The 25,899-nt window shown below is 36.6% G+C and overlaps 1 protein-coding gene across 2 annotated transcripts; it reads left to right on the top strand.

Moving 5' to 3' along the window:
• LOC117321148 (microprocessor complex subunit DGCR8-like) lies at positions 1-25,899 on the top strand. 2 transcript variants are annotated; one of them, XM_033875617.1, is made up of 18 exons: positions 1-165; positions 766-1,125; positions 1,650-2,006; positions 2,340-2,482; positions 3,196-3,631; positions 4,465-4,587; positions 5,591-5,660; positions 7,049-7,109; positions 8,296-8,365; positions 12,123-12,224; positions 12,566-12,664; positions 15,072-15,148; positions 17,157-17,257; positions 17,893-17,992; positions 18,972-19,028; positions 21,746-21,829; positions 22,145-22,255; positions 24,177-25,899. In XM_033875617.1, exons 2-18 carry the CDS (start codon positions 822-824, stop codon positions 24,252-24,254), a joined length of 2,373 nt encoding a protein of 790 aa, XP_033731508.1. In that variant the 5' UTR covers positions 1-165; positions 766-821; the 3' UTR covers positions 24,255-25,899. The 2 variants fall into 2 exon arrangements, with proteins under 2 accessions (XP_033731508.1, XP_033731509.1); XM_033875618.1 differs by lacking the exon at positions 1-165 and having other exon boundaries at positions 223-1,125; positions 4,477-4,587.

The following is a 25,899-nucleotide window of genomic DNA, read 5'->3' as shown; positions in this document are numbered from 1 at the left end:
GGTGCGCTGTTGTGTGCTTGAATTTTGAAGACGATGTCACCTGTTTTCGCTCACCACAACATTTTCCTCGACGTCAGAAACTCGTAACATGCATTCTGATCAGTAGATCGGTGTTTCACTTCCAAAACATAAAAAGGCCTCGAGCTATCCGACTTCTTTTTTTAGGTATTATTGGATTCATTCTGCCAAGTTTGTGTGCGACACCTAGATCTAGTCGAACATGAATCCATTTTTATGTCGAACTCATATCTGAATATGATGTATTGATTTATAAAATTTCCAGTTTATATAGCATCTGCAAATCTTTTACAAATTTTCCAGAAGTTCGCTTTTATATATGCGATCTGCATATTTCGTAAAGGTAGATCGGGTGATATTATTTAAGTTGAAACATTGAAGATGTAAAATTGTATCTGGCTTGGCAAATGCAAAGTATGTGCATGTATTTGTAACTTATGCCTGTTGAATTGTAATGTGATGCCTCTTCATCCCATCTTGATAGTATTTAGTGCATTGTGGGGTGTATTAGTAAAGGTGAAGTGTCAACAATAAAATCTTAACCTTTGCTTGTACTCCGACCGTGTGCATCTCTCGCCAGAATCGTTTATATTTATTTATCCATTGAAATTGTGTCCCTTTTAAAAGGTATCAATATCTTTCATGAGGAGAATGTTCTTGAATGGTCAAAAGTGTATTTATATCCAAAATTGATTAACCCAGCCATTGAGACTTGTCTCTATCATTGTGTGTATTGTTCATTTATAGAAGACTTGTAAAAATATTTGCGATATTTACACAAACATTTGTCTGAAACGGGACCAATGGAAGATGAGCTAGATTCCACAGTACCACCATCGTCAACGCAAACGTCCAATCAAAAAACTGACAGGTTGGACATTGGCTCTGATAATGGTGGGAAAATGACATCAGAGATGGATGATGGAGATTTGGAAGAAGGGGAAATTGAATCAGAGGTGGAAAGTATCAAAGATGCTACAAGAGTACTAGAGTCAGAAAAGTGGCAGGAGACCGAGAACACATCAGAAGCAAGTAACGCTCCAGTTGAATCAGATGGTGAAATTGTGTCAGAAGCCGAGATAAATGAAGCTGAGGACAAAGCTTCAGGTAATGTAGTTAAATATGTGAAGGTTTTAGGGGTTCATTCAGAGTTTGCAACTGCTTGAATCCAGATTGGATATATCCCTGTAAGTGTTTGAAATCATCAGCATCACTTCAACACTGCGTGGTAAAATGGAAGGTTGCTATAGAGACTGACTAGTAGCACTCAGTTATTTACAATGTGAAATGATGGCACACTTTTAGAATGTGCCGCCATTTGTCACATACCTTTTTGAATTGAATTTATAGAAACCTTATTTAACATTCATCCATAAGCAAATCATTTATTGTATAAGGATGTCTTGTCATTAAAGGAATTCAAACATAATGAAACATCTCTCTGGTAAAATATTATGACCGAGAAAACAGTTGTAATAGCTTCTCATTCCAAAAATTAAAACTGAATCAGAAATATTTTTAAATCAATAAATTGAATTTCTACTCCTTAAGTCACTTATTTTACAGTACTATCATACCTTTTTCTTTGTAAATCATATTAAGTGTGACTTTAGAGAATTCAATTTTAACAGTGCTTGAGGAAAGAGAAATTGACAGGCAGGAAGATAAACCGCAACCTCAAAAAGCAGCAAAGCGTCCCCATGCTGTGCTTGAGGAAGATAAAGAGGAAGACGAATCAGATGACGAAGTGCCAGCCAAGTTGCTGAGGGCAGATAGTGCCGAGAATATTCCCAAGGAACCTGCAGATGGAACTCAGGAATTTGAGATCATTGATGACCTGGGCGATGCTGAAGGAGATAATGACATGGGTGATTTCTACAGTGAGGATGACCTCGAAGACAGTGAAATTTATGCCTGGCTTGATGAAGGCTTTGAACGACGTACCACTACAGACTGTCCTATACAGAAAGAGAAGATTGTTCTCACAGGTACCTTTCTAGACACTAAGACAGATAATCCAGATACCCTTCAAGCTGAAGAAATGATGTTATTGATAAATATCTGATAAAATGTTCTATGAAAGACTAGGATTTTACATATAAATGTAGAGGTTAACAGATTTATGCATGAAAGAGAGAAGAAAAGACCAAATTTCCAAAAGGAATTTGTATTAAAATATTTTTCTCTGGAAATTTAATATGCTATATTTTTCTTACATAATGTGTGTATTATAAGCATAAAAATGTGCAATATATTCCAGATATTGCATGAGAGATAGTATTGATGCTGAACATGGCAGGGTTGGTTACTGTTAATTTCAGAGAGGGGAAACAATCCATTTGAGGTGCTACCAGAGGGTTGGGTTGTGATCACCCATAACAGCGGTATGCCAGTCTACCTCCACAAAACAACAAGAGTGTGCACTTTGGCCCGTCCTTATTTTCTCGGACCAGGCAGTGTCAGGGTAATGTATAATAATGGTTCTGTGATCCCATTGGTTTGCCTATAAACTGTACGTGACAACCTCATATTGATTGCACATGTTTTGTTTCAAAACCTATGAAAAGAACATTAATTGACCTGTGTTTGTCAAACTTACTTTTACTTATCGTAAAATAACACCTAATAAGATGTTCTTTTTTTGGGATTGATAAAGAATTACATAATTACAAACAATTGAGAAGATTTACTGGCCAGTAAGTTTTGTCAAATAGTTTATATGTTTATGATAGTAACCATTTTACTTATGATACTGAAGTTGGTCATGAAGATTATGGATTGCTTACAATGCTTTTCCTTAATAGTGCACCGTCATCAGATCAAATCACTTTGTCCATTGTCAGTCCATAAACCAATCACATTATCGCTATTTCTTGAAAAAGTACTGAAGACATATATTACACAATTTCATATGTAGTTTCCCTGTGGTTCTTGTGCCCATTATTTTGTGTCATTGAGAAAACAAAATGACGGGACAAGTGGCCATCTTGAATTTTGATAGGTGAAATTTGTTATCTATAGTACTGAAATAATAAAAGGGGAAAGAAGGAAATAGTAGATAAGAAAAGATCTGTCTGACATGGAACAAATAAAGATCATTCAATGGTGGGCACCAAGATCCCTCTGGGATTTTTTGTGTACATATGTGTCTGATTTGAAGCTCGAACTTTTCTTCAGAAACATGACATTCCCGTTAGTGCTGTTCCCTGCCTTCAGTACAGGAGAGAGCTACATAAAGAGAATTCCAATACTCAGCAATTCCAAGACCAACAACAGGGTACAACTGTCCGTAACGATGAAAGTTCTGACAGGCAGACTGAATCTGTGAAACCTGGGTCACAGTCCCAGGAATCGATGCCACCGCTTCCACCAACAGAACCAGTCGCTAATGGTGGTAATTCTCACATGCAATCAGAGTATATGGGTGAACGACCACCACTTCCATCTGAACCAGTCCCTAATGGTGAAAATGCTGACATGTCTAACGAAGCTGTGGAATCGCAACCACCGCTACCTCCTGAACCCATTGCTAATGGTGAAGATTCTGACATGCATACTGAACTAGTGAAAGCACCACCAGAACCAGTCTCCAATGGTGAAACTAATGGCACAGGTATCATTACTTTTGTTTAAAGATCACTTCCATGATTGTTATCAGTCATCAAACTGCTTATAGATTCATCTTATAGCAGTAGAATACCCAAGTCTGTGGAAACGGTAAAATATTCAGTCATGAAAATATTCCTGATGAAGATATCTATTCATTATCATTTATCTAGCATAAACATCACTGGAATATTCCCGTAAACTTGTAAAACATGCTAGCTGTGTTCCGCCATTATATGTTTAAATAGAACTCTTTTGTGTTCTATTTATAGACACAGGTGATTTCCCAGATCATATCTGACATCGTTTTACTTCATCTTTGACCTAATAATTGATTTACAGTGTCTTTTACTACCTTTCTAATCTTAAAAACATTAGGTTAATAACATGAATTAAGTCTTTTACTTTATCTTCAAATAAATATGGTAAGTGATATATGCCATGTGTATGTGCATTTAGCATTAGTTTCAGCACACTTTATACTGACATCTGTATGAATAGTTTAAATGTGGCGAAAACTTCTGTTCCAATGACTTAATTTGCTAAAGAAAATTGAACACATAAAGAAAAAAAACATTTCACATGGCTTGTTTCTTTTGAACACCATTTTGACACTCAGTCAAAGATATTTTTCTTATAAAAAAGGTAATGGCACCCTTATTAGGTCATGTACATGTGTACACCCTGTGGTTTCACCACTTTCAGCTGATTTTGTTTATTTAGAGCTCTGAGGCGATGCAGTGAACTGTAAATGGTGTTTTATTTACCAAAATACACACAAATGATAATATTGACATTGTCCACTGAAATTTCTTCCTAAATCAAGCACTTCTGTTCCAGTTTCAGGAACAGCTTCTACTGGAGAACAGGAGACGCCTCTTGTGACCACTGCAGATGGGTCAGTGATAGCCCCGCCCATCAAGATAGAATACGCAGAGGATAGAAAGAAACAAAATACTGTAGGTAAGGTTCAAGTTTTCTGAGTCAATATTTTAAAGACGACTGGAAAGCAGCCCAAGGCAGATGGATTGAATACATCAATAGTTCATGAAAGCTGTGGTGTTACTATAAATTACTGGTTATGGACCACTTTCAAAAGAGAAGAAAAGGAATCCAGCTTCCACGCATTTCCTTGTTGAAATGATAAAGTATTGGGATTATTTAGATGATTATGAAATGATTTACGGTCAAACCTGATTTAGCGACCACCTGAATTAAGAGACTCTCATATGTGACCATATTTCCCCCTCCGAATGCTATTTACTATAATAGAAACATGAACCTGGATTAAGAGACCACTTGTCATATTTTGCCCTTTTGGCCCCTTGGTTTGACTGATTATTGAAATAGAAAGATTTTCAGCATATATATATATGGAAGCCAACTATAGCTAGGTTGAACTTTAACGTCCATTCATATTGCATTTGCTGTGAATACATGATATATATATATACTGTTATTTATGTTACTGTAGCACCTAGAAGTAAAATATTTTTGTTTCCTATAACAAGATAGATAGGTTGGTAATTTCTTTTTCTTGCATGATATTTTCAGGGTTATATATTAAAAGAGTAGGATAGTGTCTTTAAGAACGCACAGACATTTCCTGGTCACGAGTAACAGAATAGAAACATATTTAGTTTTAACCAGTAAAATATATACATGTATATAGGAAAATCTATTGTGATAATCACTAAATAGAAATTCAATCTGGAAATTTCTATTTCTGGCCGCGGTTGCCGAGTTGTAAAGGTGTTCCAACACTTTATCACTAGTCCTCCACCTAAACCCATGTGGGGCAGTTTCCTGGTACTGACCATAGGCCGGTGGTTTTTTTCCAGGTACTGCAACTTTCCTCCACCTCCAAAACCAGGCACATCCTTAAATGACCATGGCTGTTAATAGGACGTTAAACAAAATAAAAAGCCAAAAATTTCTATTCAGTTTCTCTTGTCTTATATTTCAGATCCTACTGAACTACGGGAATATTGTGAAAAGTTGTTTGAATTCAGGACAATCACAGTAAAAAAATTCAAGTGAGTATTATATCTGATATTTAATAACAGACTGAAACCACTTTTACTGCCAATTTGTACTTTGATCAGCAACTTAATTTATAGCTCTGCGAATAAGGCCTAAAAGATACCTGTGTTTCCGCTAACCCTATACATCCACTTTATTTACCTCACCTCCCTAGCAAGTGAACTAATGACATTGAAGTCCGCATAAACTTTTCCCCGATATTGGGCAAGTATCATGCTGGGGTAAATGACCTTGATCTACATTGTAGGTCACAGAGTTCAAATGTGTAAAAATATTTAAACAACTTCTTGATAACCAAGAGGCTGAGAGACCTGATATTTGACTAGTAGCATGCTGTGGTGAAGTGTTGGCAAGTTTGTTCAAATGAATGACGTTGACCAACATCCAAGATCACGGTCAGATATACTAAAATTTTAAACAACTTTGCAATTTCCAAGAGACCCAGAGACCTCATATTGGAGCAGTAGTATGGTTGAATGAAGGGCTAAAAAATCATTAAATGAATAAAAAATGATAATGAGCTTAGAATCTGTATAAATTACCTAGATCAACTCAACAACACTTCTTATTAATAAGTACTTTCATCACATCTTGGTGATTCTTCTGATAAAGATTACCTCAGTAAAAACTATTAAAACAATCAAAAGATTGCCTGTCCTACATGTACAATTTTTATTCTGGTACAATTTGTGGAACAGAATAAAAATAAGTCTAGTATCGGTAGTGGTACCTGTAGCAGAAACACAGGTGGTTTTTCAGGCGAAATATCAAATTTATGATAAAAGATAAAATAAAATTAGTATCACTCTGACATGCTTCACTGGTGTAAGTTAAATCCGTAAATGAATCTTAGTGTTCATTAGTGCAGTTTTCTATTTCCATCTGTAATTTTGTGTCAATAACTTACTGAGAACATAAGTTTAGATAACAGTGAGCCAGATATCTTGTGTGAAATCATATTATGTGCCTACCAATATAATGCAGCAAATGATTGATTTGGGATAAATCAGACAAACCAAATCTGAATGACTTTATCAGTGTCCGGGTCTGATTTTCAACTGATTTGGATATATGTAGTCATGTCAAAGATATATGTTTTTCACTAAAAAGTGTTCTTTTCAAAATTGTGAAAAGCAAAAAAAGATTGCATTTATAAAATGTGAAGAAAAAAATCATACTGTTCACTATTCTTAGCCTATTTCGCCATAGATATTGTTTTGTTTCGCGTTTCAAGATTCATTAAAAGGATGAAAAAAAAACCTCCACTTACTAAGGTTAGGGGTGAAATATCTACCATGTTTAAAAGTTATGTTGAGCACATAACTATTATATTTGTTAGAAGTAGGAATCCATAATGATAATAATGCTGCTGATTTTGTAGAACATGGAAAGACAGAAGACGACACTTAAATGCAATTAGGTCACAGTCTCGCCCGGCCCTGGTAAGTAAAGTTGGGGGGTATTCAAACAGCCTTATTTTTTTGGTCTCTTAGGCCAAATAAAATTAATTTCTTGTTTCTCAGGCCCGCCCGCATCCAATATGAACCCCCCGCACCACTCACTTTTTATTGAAATCAAAAAAATAAAAACGTCTGCGCCGAAAAATAAATTCCGGAAAAAAATCCGACGTTGGTTGCCGCAATATCCGGAACTTGCCCGATCCGTGTTTTAGAATCTCCCAAATCAGATCATTGAAACGTTTGTTTATCTTTTAGAAGCTTGATTTTTCGATTGCACATGGTAGCAATGATTTCCATTCAAATATCTTTTTCTGGCAGTGTTATTTTACCCTGGAAAATCATATCGAATTATAGCGACACTTGTTCGTTTGGCGAACTTTACAAGGGTCTGCGCGATGGATCGCTTGGTCCCGACGACTGGTCGTTTCCGCCAAAATTCACAGATCATGATGTGTCGGCCGAGATCGGCAAACGGAAAGCTGATGTTTTTGATAAAGTAATGATCGATGTCTTTGAAGGTAAACGAAGCAACAAAACTGTTTGGACATTATGTAAGAACCAAATCTTAAAACATAGGGAGTTCCTGATCACTTGTGTACATCTGGTGAACATTGAACATAAAATTGTATTTCAATTGTTTTTCAATTTAAATTGCAAGTTTAATACCAGAAAATAAAGACAATAGTTTAAAATTAAGATTTCTTTATTCATTTTATGCATTTAACAATTGACACAATTTCAAATCACATGATTCATGTATATACATGTATCATTATGTGACTGAGAGAAAAAAATAAAAAAGTCCCTCCCTCATCACATTTTTAGGTAGTAAAAAAAAAAAAAAAAAGCCTCCCTCCCTCATCCTTTTTTGGAAAAATGTGCCTGAGAAACAAGACATTAATTTTGTTTGGCCTTATGAAGCAATTGTCTTCTGTCTTGACTTAAGAAGTATGCTGTAAAATGGGGAGAGCCTATACATGCAAAGCCTGTTGTTTAATCCTATTGTTGTGTATATTGGACATGAAATATCCATTGACTTTCGGGTATGTGATAAAGACAATTTTATAGGATAGGAAGTGATTTAAGTAGTATCAAAGCTGTATACTAATGGTCACTGTCAAGAAGATTTGTAACCAGTGTAAAATTCTGTCTCTCCCTTTTTTTTCAGCCGTCAACTACAAAGCTGATAACTTGCAAAATTCCACAAGTGAAAGGAGATGAAAAACCTAAACTTAAAGGTAATAACTGCTGTTTGTTACTCACCCATCATTCAAACTTTCTTTAAGGCTATATGCTACCTCATTACAGGCTGTGACATGTATAAGTGTCATCGTCCCTCTTCATCACTGTCTCACAATAATTTCATATATATTTTTAGCTCACCTGGCCCGAAGGGCCGGTGAGCTTATGGCATGGCGCAGCGTCCGTCGTCCGTCGTCCGTCGTCCGTCCGTCAACTTTTCCTTTAAATCGCTACTAGTCCTAAACTACTCAGTGGATTTTGACCAAATTTGGTCTGAAGCATCCTTGGGTGAAGGGGAACCAATTTTGTATAAACGGTGGGTCTGGCCCCCCAGGGGCCTTAGGGGCAGGGCCCAATAGGGGAAATATAGCAAATTCTTTAAAATCCTTCTTCTTCTGTAGAAATGAAGGGATTTGATTCATATTTGGTCTGAAGCATCCTTGGGTGAAGGGGAACCAATTTTGTATAAACGGTGGGTCTGGCCCCCCAGGGGCCTTAGGGGCGGGGCCCAATAGGGGAAATATAGCAAATTCTTTAAAATCCTTCTTCTTCTGTAGAAATGAAGGGATTTGATTCATATTTGGTCTGAAGCATCCTTGGGTGAAGGGGAACCAATTTTGTATAAACGGTGGGTCTGGCCCCCCAGGGGCCTTAGGGGCGGGGCCCAATAGGGGAAATATAGCAAATTCTTTAAAATCCTTCTTCTTCTGTAGAAATGAAGGGATTTGATTCATATTTGGTCTGAAGCATCCTTGGGTGAAGGGGAACCAATTTTGTATAAACGGTGGGTCTGGCCCCCCAGGGGTCTTAGGGGCGGGGCCCAATAGGGGAAATATAGCAAATTCTTTAAAATCCTTCTTCTTCTGTAGAAATGAAGGGATTTGATTCATATTTGGTCTGAAGCATCCTTGGGTGAAGGGGAACCAATTTTGTATAAACGTTGGGTCTGGCCCCCCCAGGGGCCTTAGGGGCGGGGCCCGATAGGAGAAATATAGCAAATTCTTTAAAATCCTTCTACTTCTGTAGAAATGAAGGGATTTGATTCATATTTGGTTTGAAGCATCCTTGGGTGAAGGGGAACCAATTTTGTATAAACGGTGGGTCTGGCCCCCCAGGGGCCTGGGGGGTGGGGCCCAATAGGGGAATATTGTATATTCTTTAAAATCCTTCTTCTTCTGCAGGAATAAAGGGATTTGATCCATGTTTGGTCTGAAGCATCCTTGGGTGAAGGGGAACCAATTTTGTATAAACGGTGGGTCTGGCCTCCTAGGGGCCTGAGGGGCGGGGCCCAATAGGGGAAATATAGCAAATTCTTTGAAATCCTTCTTCTTCTGTAGGAATAAAGGGATTTGATCCATATTTGGTCTGAAACATCCTCGGGTGAAGGGGAACCAATTTTGTATAAACGGTGGGTCTGGCCCCCCAGGGGTCTTAGGAGCGGGGCCCAATAGGGGAAATATAGCAAATTCTTTAAAATCCTTCTTCTTCTGTAGAAATGAAGGGATTTGATTCATATTTGGTCTGAAGCATCCTTGGGTGAAGGGGAACCAATTTTGTATAAACAGTGGGTCTGGCCCCCCAGGGGCCTTAGGGGCGGGGCCCGATAGGAGAAATATAGCAAATTCTTTAAAATCCATCTTCTTTTGTAGAAATGAAGGAATTTGATTCATATTTGGTTTGAAGCATCCTTGGTTGAAGGGGAACCAATTTTGTATAAACGGATGGTCTGGCCCCCCAGGGGCCTGGGGGGTGGGGCCTAATAGGGGAATATTGTATATTCTTTAAAATCCTTCTTCTTCTGTAGGAATAAAGGGATTTGATCCATATTTGGTCTGAAACATCCTTGGGTGAAGGGGAACCAATTTTGTATAAACGGATGGTCTGGCCCCCCAGGGGCCTGGGGGGTGGGGCCTAATAGGGGAATATTGTATATTCTTTAAAATCCTTCTTCTTCTGTAGGAATAAAGGGATTTGATCCATATTTGGTCTGAAACATCCTTGGGTGAAGGGGAACCAATTTTGTATAAACGGTGGGTCTGGCCCCCCAGGGGCCTGAGGGGCGGGACCCAATAGGGGAAATATAGCAAATTCTTTAAAATCCTTCTACTTCTGTAGGAATAAAGGGATTTGATCCATATTTGGTCTGAAACATCCTTGGGTGAAGGGGAACCAATTTTGTATAAACGGTGGGTCTGGCCCCCCAGGGGCCTAGGGGGTGGGGCCCAATAGGGGAATATTGCATATTCTTTAAAATCCTTCTTCTGCAGGAATAAAAGGATTTGATCCATGTTTGGTCTGAAGCATCCTTGGGTGAAGGGGAACCAATTTTGTATAAACGGTGGGTCTAGCCTCCCAGGGAACTGGGGGGTGGGGCCCAATAGGGGAATATAGCATATTTTTTAAAATCCTTCTTCTTCTGCAGGAATAAAGGGATTTGATCCATGTTTGGTCTGAAGCATCCTTGGGTGAAGGGGAACCAATTTTGTATAAACGGTGGGTCGGCCTCCCAGGGGCCTTAGGGGTGGGGCCCAATAGGGGAAATATAGCAAATTCTTTGAAATCCTTCTTCTTCCGTAGGAATAAAGGGATTTGATCCATATTTGGTCTGAAACATCCTTGGGTGAAGGGAAACCAATTTTGTATAAACGGTTGGTCTGGCCCCCAGGGGCCTTAGGGGTTGGGCCCAATAGGGGAAATAGATATTAGTCTTTAAATCGCTACTAGTCATAAATTTTTTAATGGATTTTAACTAGATTTGGTCAGGAACATCCTTGGGGGAAGGTGAACAGAGTTCGTATTAATTTTTACTCTGAACTCCCAGGGGCCTGAGGGGCCGGGCCAAATAGGGGAAATAGGGTTAATCTTTTAAATCACTGCTAGTCATAAAGTTATGAATGAATTAGAACCAAATTTGGTCAGAAACATCCTTGGGAGAAGGGGAACAGAGTTTGTATACATTTTTACTCTGAACCCCCAGGGGCCTGAGGGGCGGAGCCAAATATGGGAAATGGAGATTAGTCTTTAAATCGCTACTGGTCATAAAATTTTTCATGGATTTTAATTAGATTTGGTCAGGAACATCCTTGGGGGAAGGGGAACCGAGTTTGTATGAATTTTTACTCTGAACCCTCATGGGCCTGAGGGGCGGGGCCAAATAGGGGAAATAGGGTTAATCCTTTAAATCGCTACTAGTCATAAAGTTATGAATGAATTTGAACAAAATTTGATCAGGAACATCATTGGGAGAAGGGGAACAGAGTTTGTATAAATTTTTACTCTGAACCCCCAGGAGCCTGAGGGGCGGGTCCAAATAGGGGAATAGAGATTAGTCTTTAAATTGCTACAAGTCATAAAGTTATGAATGAATTAGAACCATATTTGGTCAGGAACATCCTTGGGGGGAGGGGAACAGAGTTTGTATAAATTTTACTCTGAACACCCAGGGGCCTGAGGGGCGGAGTCTAAGAGGCCCAAGGGTCTTTCCCCACCCTAAGGAACTTAGTTTCTTCAAACACAATTAGGTTGTAAAAATAATCCATAGGGTCTTTCAGTCCCTTAGAGAGTATGTGTATGAATAAATTGAACATGAACATTATTTTGACATTTGGTCAAATCCAACCAGGTGAGCGATACAGGCCCCATGGGCCTCTTGTTTAACCTTACTTAAGTGACTATTCAGGAACACAAAATTTCAATGTATTTAAGGGGAAAATGAATCAAATTGATATAGTGATGTTTTTCTTGTATTTGCAGAGTTTGTTTTGAATCCATTGGGGAAATCCTATGTGTGTATTTTACATGAATATGCACAGCACACACTCAGAATCCAGCCAAGATATGTCTTCAAAGAATTAGGTAAGTGTCTGGTCTAATCAGAATTCATACTAGATGTTTCTTCAAAGAATTATATAAGCGTCTGGGGAAATCAGAATTCATCCTAGATATGTCTTCAAAGAATTAGATAAGTGTCTGGGCTAATCAGAATTCATCCTAGATGTGTCTTCAAAGAATTAGGTATACGTAAGTGTCTGCGATAGCGTAGAACCATGAAGATGTGTGCAACATCCAAGTGAAGGTTAATATTGTCTTTCTAAGGTTCATAAATCATTGTGTGAATGCCAATACAAGTCAGTAGTTGTAAGTTAGTGGTAGCAGTAATAACTGTCTAGGTTATATTTGTATTCCTTTGTTCACAGAGAATGCCCAGAACCCGTACAGTGCCACAGTTGTTATTGGTGATATTGAATATGGTACCGGTTATTCAAGCAGCAAAAAGTCAGCCAAGATGGCAGCAGGTAAAATTGTTTTACCTATACATTGGATAATCACTAAGGGCTATTCCAGTAAAACATCTACCCCACCCAAGGACTCCAGGTTTGGTTAAGGGGTACCACCCATAGAATTTATTTAAATGAAATAGTAATAGGAAGGCAATCCAGCCATGGATAGAAGTGATTTATTGTGGAGTCCTTGGGTCAGGTAGATATTTTAATGGAATATAGCTCTAAATAAATCCAACAGAAATTGATTTACTTAAATGGATTATTAACACCATACAGTGGAACTTCGTTAACTCGAACTCGGATAACTCGAATACCCCGCTTAACTCGAAGTACATCGTCGGTCCTGGCCGAATTCTCTCTTTATCTTAGTAAAAAAAACTCGGAAAACTCGAACTCGGATAACTCGAAAAACTCGGATAATACGAAGTGAAAATTTGGTCCCAACAATAAAAATCCTATTTGAAATGAACGGATAACTCGAAGTATAATTTTCGTTGATCAGTGGTTAACGCCGACATTTTTTAAGAGCTAAATTCCGTTTGTAATACTGAACATATCGGCACTACATGCTATTATAAGTGTTTCATAAATTCATAAAAGAAATAGTCGGTTGAATCTTATTACAACAAGTCTTGGTGATAAAAAGTACTGCTTTACTTACATCAGGTAATTTCCTAAGGCGGTCGCCGATATTAGTACACACGATAGTCAACAACTCATCTACCCGCTCGCTCAAGCGGAACTAATCTCTGACACACCGGTAGTTCTACCCGGCTCTTTTTACAGGTGTAGAAATGAAACAGTCACCGGCGCCTATTAAATCTTCAAACTGCTGAAACAATAGCGTAATTACTGACGAGGTGTTCAGAGTACAACTGTAACGGTCAGTGCTGTCTATTAAATCGGATAAAACGTCAACTCAGCCACAGTAACATTTTATACGCACATGCGCAGCCCAACTTCCGGTGCTAATACACATGGAAATGGCGTGGTTATCAATTAAAAGTAAGTAGGCCGATCAAACAGTATTTTATATGTCCAATAAAAGATAGTGGTTTGGTTATGTTTTGCATGCAATCTGTGTTAAACTTAAACGGTTATTTGATTTGACATGAATAACTTGTTATTTTGTCGAATTCTGTTTTATCGTTTACCTTTTGCAAACATGACTTGCACATCAGATCGTTATTGAAGTGACTAAGTGAAAGAAACTTTATCGTGACTGTATATCGGCAAAACTACACCAAATTACAAGTGACATAACGAAACATTACATATATATTTACATGTATTGACCAGTCTTCACACTAAACTGATGAGCGACAGAGCGGAGTTATAATGATTATATAATATTGACAAATATTGACCAAACTTTTCACCAAAAATGATAACTCGCTTAATTCGAACACTCGGATTTATTATAACTCAAAGTTTTTTCGTGGTCCCGTCGACTTCGAGTTAACGAAGTTCCACTGTACAATTATAGCCTTTTGATAAAATTGATACATTGTTGTATTGACCTAAGAAAAAAATCAACCGAGGATATGAAAGTGTAAAAATATGATTTTCATAATATAGTTTAATATATATGTCTTTGATGATTGTTGATGATTTGATGTGTTATGGTTTATGTTCACTGCAGAGAAACTCTTTGTTTTGAAATGTGTTTATATCTTGTTTGTTTTTTGTACAATCTTTTCTCCTTATGCAAATTTATTCTAATATCTCATGTCCTTCTGTGCAATATCCGTGTAATAATGTCATGATCATTAAATGAGGTCATATGATCGTCACTTAAACTTAAAAGTTTTCACTTATAAATTCTTGTAAATGTAAGTTCTACGATATTAATAAAATTCTACATTTTATATCAATAAATATTCAGGTATATTAATGAATATTGATACATCAATGATTTGAATATCCATAAACCAATAAATATTGATGCATCAAGAATTTGAATATTCATAAACAAATGAATATTGATACATCAATGATTTGAATATTCATAAACAAATGAATATTGATACATCAATGATTTGAATATCTATAAACCAATCAATATTGATGCATCAAGAATTTGAATAATCAATGATTTGAATATTCATATACCAATAAATATTGATGCATCAAGAATTTGAATATTCATAAACAAATGAATATTGATACATCAATGATTTGAATATTCATAAACAAATGAATATTGATGCATCAAGAATTTGAATATTCATAAACCAATGAATATTGAAAAAGGTTGCAATTGCACTTTTGTTGGCAATGTTGCATCTTTGATTACTCTATTAATTTTCATTATTACATCTGGGTACTGTTTAATTTAAATGTACTGATATTTCTAGCTATCTTTTTAATTTTAAATGTACTGATATTTCTAGTTATCATGATCCATTGTTTCTTGTAGCAAAAGAAACCCTGACAATACTTATCCCAGAAATGAGCAAAGTCACAGAAGAGATTAATAAAGACGAGGACCTATCGGTATGTTGTTTAATGAATCTGATATTGTCCCCAAATATGAGTCCCACAAATGTGAATCTATGGTGTGAATGTTAATCTGTGATAGGAATTGTCCCCACATGTGAATCTGTGGTGTGAATTATTTATATATATGTTAGAGCTGAAACGAATACCAGATTTTGGCCTTCGAATATTCGTTTGGTATATTCGAATACTAAGCTTGATAGACGACTGAAAAGCTTTAAATAAGTAACAGTGATGTATACAACTGAAGAATGGCCAGAACTAAATCAGAAGCTCACTTTAATAATCGTAAAAAAATCACCAAGTTCACCTAGGCCTATTGACGACAACGTAAACATGGTTGGCCTACCTGATTGACGAGCTTGTGTCTGTCATATTGTCAGTGTCAAGAGAAGAAATATTTGCATTATAAGACCAATAAATAATTAAAAAAAATCAACGTTCACTACATTGGGTCTGTATGTAAAATAACATGAAATAAAACGACCGCGAACTGTCCACATGGTAAATTTTCCTCTGTCGGTTGAGCGCTTGTAACCGGGAATGTTGCTATTGTTTCAAAGCGTTTTATTGACACTGACGTAATGCATATGGCGCACCACATGGTTGACAGTACTGTACACAGTACGGATATGAAAGATAGCAGCACTGAACCTTATTTACGATGTCATGTCAGAAAAATGTTTATATCTTTTCATTCACGCGTTTTGGAACCTATTCATGTCAAAATAGTTGTATATACATGTATTTTTATGTTAAACTGAATGCTGGATTGGAACGGAAATCTGACGTTTGAACACGTTTTCAATGAGTTTGGCCCGGAGATGATTTGCTATGTTGAATGTATAGTACCTTTGTACGTTAAAACCCCTAAGCATAGCTTACATTCTGCTTTAGAATTATTGGAATTTAGCTGGAAATGCTCCCAAACTCAAATGGAACGTTTGGACACATTTCAGATCAAAGGAGTAAGGGAAGTAAATATCGTACCGAATATTCGAATATGATTCCACTATTCTAATATTCGGGGAATTGGTATTCATTCGCGAACATTCGAACATTCGTTTCAGCTCTAATGTATGTATATCTGTAGGAATTGTCCCCACATGTGAATCTGTGGTGTGAATTATTTACATATATGAATATCGATAGGAATTGTCCTCACATGTGAATCTTTGTTGTGAATTATTTACATATATATGAATATCCGTAGGAATTATCCCCACATGTGAATCTTTGTTGTGAATTATTTACATATATGAATATCGGTAGGAATTGTCCCAACATGTGAATCTTTGGTATGAATTATTTACATATATGAATATCGGTAGGAATTGTCCCCACTTGTGAATCTGTGGTATGAATTATACTCAATGTGAATGTCAAATTTGAATATTTACATTTACACTGCAGCCCCACTATATAACTTTACCAAGCCCACTTGAAGGTTACGAGTCCATAACTTCCAAACCTCTATTATGACCTCATTATTATAGTGACGTCATAATTGTAACGTCGGCGATAACGAAAGATGGCTGTTGAAAAGGCTGTTCTGTCTTAGACGATAATAATGTGTTCATTCATCGTAGAACCCAAATTCCTGGATATAATCTTTAAAAATCGTTGTCAAATGTAAATATAAGTATTGAACTGCTTTCAGTTGAAAGTTATGGGCTGATGAATGCCAACTGGACAAAGGCAAATTCAACATGAAGCGCGCTTCACGCTTCATTAAATTTGCCTTTGTCCAGTTGGCATTCATCAGCCCATAACTTCCAAGTGAAAGCAGTTCAATGCTTAAATGGAACCATCTGTCCATGGCTTTGTTTACTAAAAATTAATCCTGAACACCTGAAATTGCCACAATCATGTAGTTGACTTTCTCCAATGTTTGAGTAAAGTATAGCGTGATACTAGACTCTCCAAACATGCCTAGAATTGATGAATTTTAATCTGTTATTTGAGACTTATCTGCAGTTTTGATGTCTTTACCATTGTGTTACAGTTTTTTGATGAGATCAAGATCGAGGACCCGCGTGTTTATGAGCTATGTAACAAAGTAGGGCAGCCCAGTCCCTACCAGATCCTACAGGAGTGCCTCAGCAGGTAAATCTTTATATCATTTAAAATTCTAATTTAATTGTTATAGTAAGTACATGTATATATATAAAAAAGCTTCTGATACTGTTGCAGGTTTGTAACATATTTTTCAAACTGAATTTATATAGATACATTCGAAATAATACAAATGTTGCTTTTAATATATTTATTAGGAGAAAGTGACACAGATGTGTTATCTAAGTTCCCATGCAAATATATATATATAAAAGCTTCTGATACTGTTGCAGGTCTGTAACATATTTTTCAAACTATGAATTTATATAGATACATTCGAAATGATACAAATGCTGCTTTTAATATATATATATAAGGAGAAAGTGACACAGATGTGTTATCTAAGTTCCCCATGTAAATATATATATATACAAAGCTTACTTGGTCGATACATGTTTTGCCCTAGTTTTATAGATTTTGAGTTAGAATGACAATTTTGTTATTGTGTCGGTATTTTCTGAAGTTTAATGTATTAGTATATTGTTAAGTACTGTTAACTGTAGAAAGCTATATATCAGATTTTCTTTGAACTTCTATCGTGACACCAGTTGACTTTTTGTTATGAAATCACATTTATGATGAGCTGATGTTTTTTTCATTAATATTGTTTTAAATTCATTTTGTAGAAACTATGGAATGGGAGACACAAACTGTAAAATTGACGTCAAACCCCTAAAACACCAAAAGAGTGAATACTCTCTAACTGTTGGGAAACGCACAGTCACAGTAAGTCTGAATTAGTCACACTTAATCAAATAAGTCAGTTAGTCACAGTAAGTCTTAATTAGTCTGAATTCATCACAGTAAGCCTGAGTAAGTCACAGTATGTCTGAGTTAGGTCACAGTAAGTCTGAGTTAGGTCACAGTAAGTCTGAGTTAGTCACAGTTAGACTGAGTTAGGTCACAGTAAGTCTGAGTTAGGTCACAGTAAGTCTGAGTTAGGTCACAGTAAGTCTGAGTTAGTCACAGTTAGACTGAGTTAGGTCACAGTATGTCTGAGTTAGGTCACAGTAAGTCTGAGTTAGGTCACAGTATGTCTGAGTTAGGTCACAGTAAGTCTGAGTTAGGTCACAGTAAGTCTGATTAAGTCACAGTAAGTCTGAGTTAGGTCACAGTAAGTCTGAGTTAGGTCACAGTTAGTCTGAGTTAGTCACAATATGTCTGAGTTAAGTCACAGTAAGTCTGAGTTAGTCACAGTAAGTCTGAGTTAGTCACAGTAAGTCTGAGTTAGGTCACAGTAAGTCTGAGTTAGGTCACAGTATGTCTGAGTTAGTCACAGTATGTCTGAGTTAGTCACAGTATGTCTGAGTTAGTCACAGTATGTCTGAGTTAAGGCTGGAATGAAGGACTAGAAAATTTATTAATATGAATAAACCTAGCTTACTATGATATTTGAATAAAGAGGTAATCAGCATAGTATCTGTAGAAATGACCTCAATCAACTTCAAAGTTGCTGTAGAGCCAGGTGAGCGATACAGGCCCATTTGGCCTCTTGTTGCAGAATTATCTGATTTAAAATGGTATTGCTTAAAGTGAATAAATAACCACTATCCAAATTTAACACAGGGGTTGGTGATTAATCTGAGGATAAGTATGGTGTTTATAATTGGGGAGGGGCTAATTTGGGGATAAACATTGTAAAAGGTTTTTATTGATAAATCTGGTTTAGAATATGACCATTGATATGTGTGTGGCTGTTTTACAGGTTGTATGTAAAAATAAGAGAGAAGGTAAACAGAGAGCAGCCCAGGCTATCCTACAGGTCAGTAAACTCTATCCTTACCATCCTACAGGTCAGTAGACTCTATTGTTACCATCCTACAGGTCGGTACACTCTATCCTTACCATCCTACAGGTCAGTATACTCCATCTTTACCATCCTACAGGTCAGTAGACTCTATCCTTACCATCCTACAGGTCAGTAAACTCTATCCTTACCATCCTACAGGTCAGTAGACTATCCTTACCATCCTACAGGTCAATAGACTCTATCCTTACTGTCCTACAGGTCAGTAGACTCTATCCTTACCATCCTACCGGTCAGTAGACTCTATCCTTACCATCCTACAGGTCAATAGACTCTATCCTTACCATCCTACAGGTCAGTAGACTCTATCCTTACCATCCTACAGGTCATTAGACTCTATCCTTACCATCCTACATGTCAGTAGACTCTATCCTTACCATCCTACAGGTCAGTAAACTCTATCCTTACCGTCCTACAGGTCAGTAGACTCTATCCTTACCGTCCTACAGGTCAGTAAACTCTATCCTTACCGTCCTACAGGTCAGTAGACTCTATCCTTACCGTCCTACAGGTCAGTAGACTCTATCCTTACCATCCTACAGGTCGGTACACTCTATCCTTACCATCCTACAGGTCAGTAGACTATCCTTACCATCCTACAGGTCAATAGACTCTATCCTTACCGTCCTACAGGTCAGTAGACTCTATCCTTACCGTCCTACAGGTCAGTAGACTCTATCCTTACCATCCTACAGGTCAGTAGACTCTATCCTTACCATCCTACAGGTCAGTAGACTCTATCCTTACCGTCCTACAGGTCAGTAAACTCTATCCTTACCATCCTGCAGGTCAGTAGACTCTATCCTTACCATCCTACAGGTCAGTATACTCCATCCTTACCGTCCTACAGGTCAGTAGACTCTATCCTTACCATCCTACAGGTCAGTAGACTCTATCCTTACCGTCCTACAGGTCAGTAGACTCTATCCTTACCATCCTACAGGTCAGTACACTCCATCCTTACCATCCTACAGGTCAGTAGACTCTATCCTTACCGTCCTACAGGTAAATAGACTCTATCCTTACCATCCTACAGGTCAGTAGACTCTATCCTTACCGTCCTACAGGTCAGTAGACTCTATCCTAACCATCCTACAGGTCAGTAGACTCTATCATTACCATCCTACAGGTCAGTAGATTCTATCCTAACCATCCTACAGGTCAGTAGACTCTATCCTTACCGTCCTACAGGTCAGTAGACTCTATCCTTACCATCCTACAGGTCAGTAGACTCTATCCTTACCGTCCTACAGGTAAGTAGACTCTATCCTTACCATCCTACAGGTAAGTAGACTATCCTAACCATCCTACAGGTCAGTAGACTCTATCCTTACCATCCTACAGGTCAATAGACTCTATCCTTACCATCCTACAGGTCAGTAGACTCTATCCTTACCATCCTACAGGTCAGTAGACTCTATCCTTACCATCCTACAGGTCAGTAGACTATCCTAACCATCCTACAGGTCAGTATACTCGATACTTACCATCCTACAGGTCAGTATACTCTATCCTAACCATCCTACAGGTCAGTAGACTCTATCCTTACCATCCTACAGGTCAGTAGACTCTATCCTAACCATCCTACAGGTCAGTAAACTCTATCCTTACCATCCTACTGGTCAGTAGACTCTATCCTTACCATCCTACAGGTCAGTAAACTCTATCCTTACCATCCTACAGGTCAGTAGACTCTATCCTAACCATCCTACAGGTCAGTAGACTCTATCTTTACAATCCTACAGGTCAGTAGACTCTATCCTTACCATCCTACAGGTCAGTAGACTCTATCCTAACCATCCTACAGGTCAGTAGACTCTATCTTTACAATCCTACAGACCAGTAGACTCTATCCTTACCATCCTACAGGTCAGTAGACTCTATCCTTACCATCTTACAGGTCAGTATACTCCATCTTTACCATCCTACCGGTCAGTAGACTCTATCCTTACCATCCTACAGGTCAGTAGACTCTATCCTTACCATCCTACAGGTCAGTAGACTCTATCGTAACCATCCTACAGGTCAGTAGACTCTATCCTTACCGTCCTACAGGTCAGTAGACTCTATCCTTACCATCCTACAGGTCAGTAGACTATCCTAACCATCGTACAGGTCAATAGACTCTATCCTTACCATCCTACAGGGCAGTAGACTCTATCCTTACCATCCTACAGGTCAGTAGACTCTATCCTTACCGTCCTACAGGTCAGTAGACTATCTGACCTGCTCCAGAAATAGAGGATCTTACATGAGTGGCTATGTCAAATAGAATTTATCAAAGGAGATATATAGTTTGATACTAAGGCTTGTGCCATGTCAGATTATGACATAGCCACAAGTTGAAGAATTTGTTGATCACATAACTGATATTTATAATCGAATATAAATGAAAACTTAAAATCAATACTCTATATATATATGCATTGTATATATATATATATGGCAACACAATAGTGTTATCACAAGTGTCTTACAGTCTTTGTGACATGGCCGTATTACATTGTTAAACAGGCCAGTCAGGTGATAAAGTAAAATGTATCATATCTAAGTATTTCATTAAAGTATTTTGAGATGACCCAGGCAGGCAGATTATCACTTCATTTACATGCTTAGCAACTCTGACCATTGTAAACTGATTTCCGGTAATGTTTGAAATGTCATATTGATAGGAGCTGCATCCTCATATCACAAACCTGGGATCCCTTCTTAGGCTGTACGGGCGATCCTCATGGAAAAATCTCAAAGAAAAGAAGGTAAGTTCTGTTTTACCATTTTGACCCTTTGACCGCCGATAAATATTTTCTGATATATTACAAAATTTGACAAAATTGAAATTTCATATAAAATCAACACAATGCAAGCTCTTTTAATTCATTAAAACATAATTATCTAACTTAAGATACGAAGAACAATATCAAACGGAGGCAGTCGTTTTGTTCTACCATTTCTAATGTATGACATAATGTCATTATTATGCACTAGTGTTACAGGCAAAACTATTATGTGGGAGAATTAACAGAATAAAAGGTTGATTATGGGGAAAATATTTCAATGTTTTCATTTCTTAGAGAGAAGAACATTCCATTACGGAACTCCAGTCACAAACCTGCTCAAAGAAACCTAATACTGCTGTACTGGATAAACTCAAGGAGGAAATGGAGAAACTCTACAAACAAAAGGTAAAACTCTACAAACAAAAGGTAAAACTCTACAAACAAAAGGTAAAACTCTACAAACAAAAGGTAAAACTCTACTAACAAAAGGTAGAACTCTACAAACAAAAGGTAAAACTCTTCAAACAAAAGGTAAAACTCTACAAACAGGAGGTAAAACTCTACAAACAGGAGGTAAAACTCTACAGACAAAAGGTAAAACTCTACAAACAAAAGGTAAAACTCTACAAACAAAAGGTAAAACTCTTCAAACACAAGGTAAAACTCTACAAACAGGAGGTAAAACTCTACAAACAAAAGGTAAAACTCTACAAACAAAAGGTAAAACTCTACAAACAGGAGGTAAAACTCTACAAACAAAAGGTATAACTCTACAAACAAAAGGTAAAACTCTACTAACAAAAGGTAAAACTCTACAAACAGGAGGTAAAACTCTACAAACAAAAGGTAAAACTCTACAGACAAAAGGTAAAACTCTACAGACAAAAGGTAAAACTCTACAGACAAAAGGTAAAACTCTACAAAACAAAAGGTAAAACTCTACAAACAAAAGGTAAAACTCTACAAACAAAAGGTAAAACTCTTCAAACAAAAGGTAAAACTCTACAACCAAAAAGTAAAACTCTTCAAACAAAGGTAAAACTCTTCAAACAAAAGGTAAAACTCTACAGACAAAGGGTAAAAACCCTACAAACAAAAGGTAAAACTCTACAAACAAAAGGTAAAGCTCTACAAACTCTACAAACAAAAGTTAAAACTCTACAAACAAAAGGTAAAACTCTACTAACAAAAGGTAAAACTCTACAGACAAAAGGTAAAACTCTTCAAACAAAAGGTAAAACTCTACAGACAAAAGGTAAAACTCTTCAAACAAAAGGTAAAACTCTTCAAACAAAAGGTAAAACTCTACAAACAAAAGGTAAAACTCTTCAAACAAAAGGTAAAACTCTACAAACAAAAGGTAAAACTCTACAAACAAAAGGTAAAACTCTACTAACAAAAGGTAAAACTCTACAGACAAAAGGTATAACTCTACAGACAAAAGGTAAAACTCTTCAAACAAAAGGTAAAACTCTTCAAACAAAAGGTAAAACTCTACAAACAAAAGGTAAAACTCTTCAAACAAAAGGTAAAACTCTTCAAACAAAAGGTAAAACTCTACAGACAAAAGGTAAAACCCTACAAACAAAAGGTAAAACTCTACAAACAAAAGGTAAAGCTCTACAAACTCTACAAACAAAAGGTAAAACTCTACAAACAAAAGGTAAAACTCTACTAACAAAAGGTAGAACTCTACAAACAAAAGGTAAAACTCTACAAACAAAAGGTAAAACTCTTCAAACAAAAGGTAAAACTCTACAAACAAAAGGTAAAACTCTACAAACAGGAGGTAAAACTCTACAAACAGGAGGTAAAACTCTACAGACAACAGGTAAAACTCTACAGACAACAGGTAAAACTCTACAAACAAAAGGTAAAACTCTACAAACAAAAGGTAAAACTCTACAAACAAAAGATAAAACTTTACAGACTAAAGGTAAAACTCTACAAACAAAAGGTAAAACTCTACAAACAAAAGGTAAAACTCTACAAACAGAAGGTAATACTAGATAAACAAAAGTTAAAACTCAAATGTGCAAATGTACATATTTTTTTACCCTCAATTTTAGTGTGTTATCATGATCATATTCTAGCTATTAAGCACAAGGATAAATTGGGACCATCAACAGTATTTGCTATAGAAAGCACTGTCTTGTAAATGTAATTGGTGCAATAAAATTAGAGCACATTGCTTTCAGTTCAAAAGTAAGAAAGCTGCTAAAACATCTACCATGTTTAGAATGTCAGTACTCTGTTAATGAAGATGACGTTTACATTTCTCAAACAAAGATGGATGTCACAGAAAATGATCTTCATGTATTTGCAGGAAGCCATCAAAAGTAAAGGCAAGCTAAGAGTGGAGAGTTCGGCTTTACCAGGAACTGTAACGAGTCTGGACTTATGACGTGGACGCTCGTCTTAGGGACCATTGTTATTTATCCACAGAGGGAAAACTGACGCAGGCAGACAACTACCTGTGTTTCTTTGTCCATTTTGCCATATCCCCATCGAACAAGAATATTTTATTCGGTGAAAGAGCCCTGCTCACTGATCATTGCTTCTACTCCCAACAGAATAGGATTATTTTTTACTTTATATATATTTTTCGCAATTTATTTGTGGTAGATTTTGCTAGTTACTCGGTGCTTATGTGTAGACATTCCAGTATACTCCTACATACCTGCTGGTCGTCAAATGTAGCCAATTCGTACTTTCAGCTTTAGTTTTATGTTGGAAACTATAATGTGATGTAGTTATGATTCAGTTTTTATGAAAATAATCACAAAAATATTATCAATGAAGAATAAAATTAATCAAAAAATATTTGTGTGAAAGAGATTGAAGAAATATTATGCTTTTTTATTTGAAATCTTAATTATCTTCTGATTTTTCTGTAGAATCATTTGACTGTAACAAATTATGGTGTAATTGTAAGATACTGCATATCAGAAATTATTATTAAATTATGATAATTCAATGTGAATTTGTTTAAATATTAAGAAGAGTGTTTTTTTATTTTTTTTTGTTTTTGACATATCAGAAATGATTTTCTATACATAGTCAAACTTTTTTACCTCCAAATCTGATAGCTCAAAGACCCTGATTAACTCGGAAGTAAAATTTCAGTTCAAACAGCTAAAAACTATGTAAAGTATACTCGGTTACCTGGAATACTCGGTACATGTATATCTCTCCGTGTTTTTACTTTTTTCATGGCCCCTACTGACTTGAGAAAATGAGGTTCGACTGGTAACCTACTTATTTTACAGTGATGTAATTTAAGCATTGTTCACACTGAAATATTTCTCTGATTTATGATTGTGCTAATCACACTTACTTCATTTTGTTTTCTAGAGTGCATCAAAGCGAGTATGAAGTATTATCTGTTAAATGCTATTGATAAGTTACTATAAATTGTGGATTACGATCCTCTTTTAAGTCATTGTCCACCATATCTTCCAGGGCCTTCTGTCCATTGTGAAATGTAGCCCATGAATTATGAATCAACCATTTCTGGTTGGCCATGTAGTCTGTTTTCCTATTGACAGGCGGGTTCCTGCTTATTTTGATTGATATTAATTGTTATTGTGATAAACCATTATCATATTATTATTTTTTTGTGACCGTAATTACAGTATGCAACTCACATATTGAAAAATAAAGTAAAAGGGTGTCGGTTTTGAGTTACTATTATCAAGTAGACCCTTGAGAGTATGTTTTTGACTGCCCCAATGAGATCCGACTCTTGGGTTTGAAGGGACTTGTCTATTTGACATATTTTTTGACCCTTCATATTTCTAAGAAATAGTGATTTGACTTCTGAAATTGCTAAAAATCAAGGTTCGACGGGATGCACTGTATTGCCTATTATACAAGGCAAGGTAAAACTGAAGAACCCTTGAATTTGAAAGTAGACTAGTCCCATATTATACAATGCAACCATTAGCCTCACATCATAAATATATTAAAGAACTATCACTATTTCAAATGGAAGGAAAACTGTTTAGAAAAAAGTTTCTAGAGAAGAAAAAAAACTAAATCATGCATTG

This window comes from Pecten maximus, unplaced genomic scaffold (genome assembly GCF_902652985.1).
Source record: "Pecten maximus unplaced genomic scaffold, xPecMax1.1, whole genome shotgun sequence".
Classification (NCBI taxonomy): Eukaryota; Metazoa; Mollusca; class Bivalvia; order Pectinida; family Pectinidae; genus Pecten; species Pecten maximus.
This window is presented reverse-complemented; position numbering and strand designations above follow the sequence as displayed.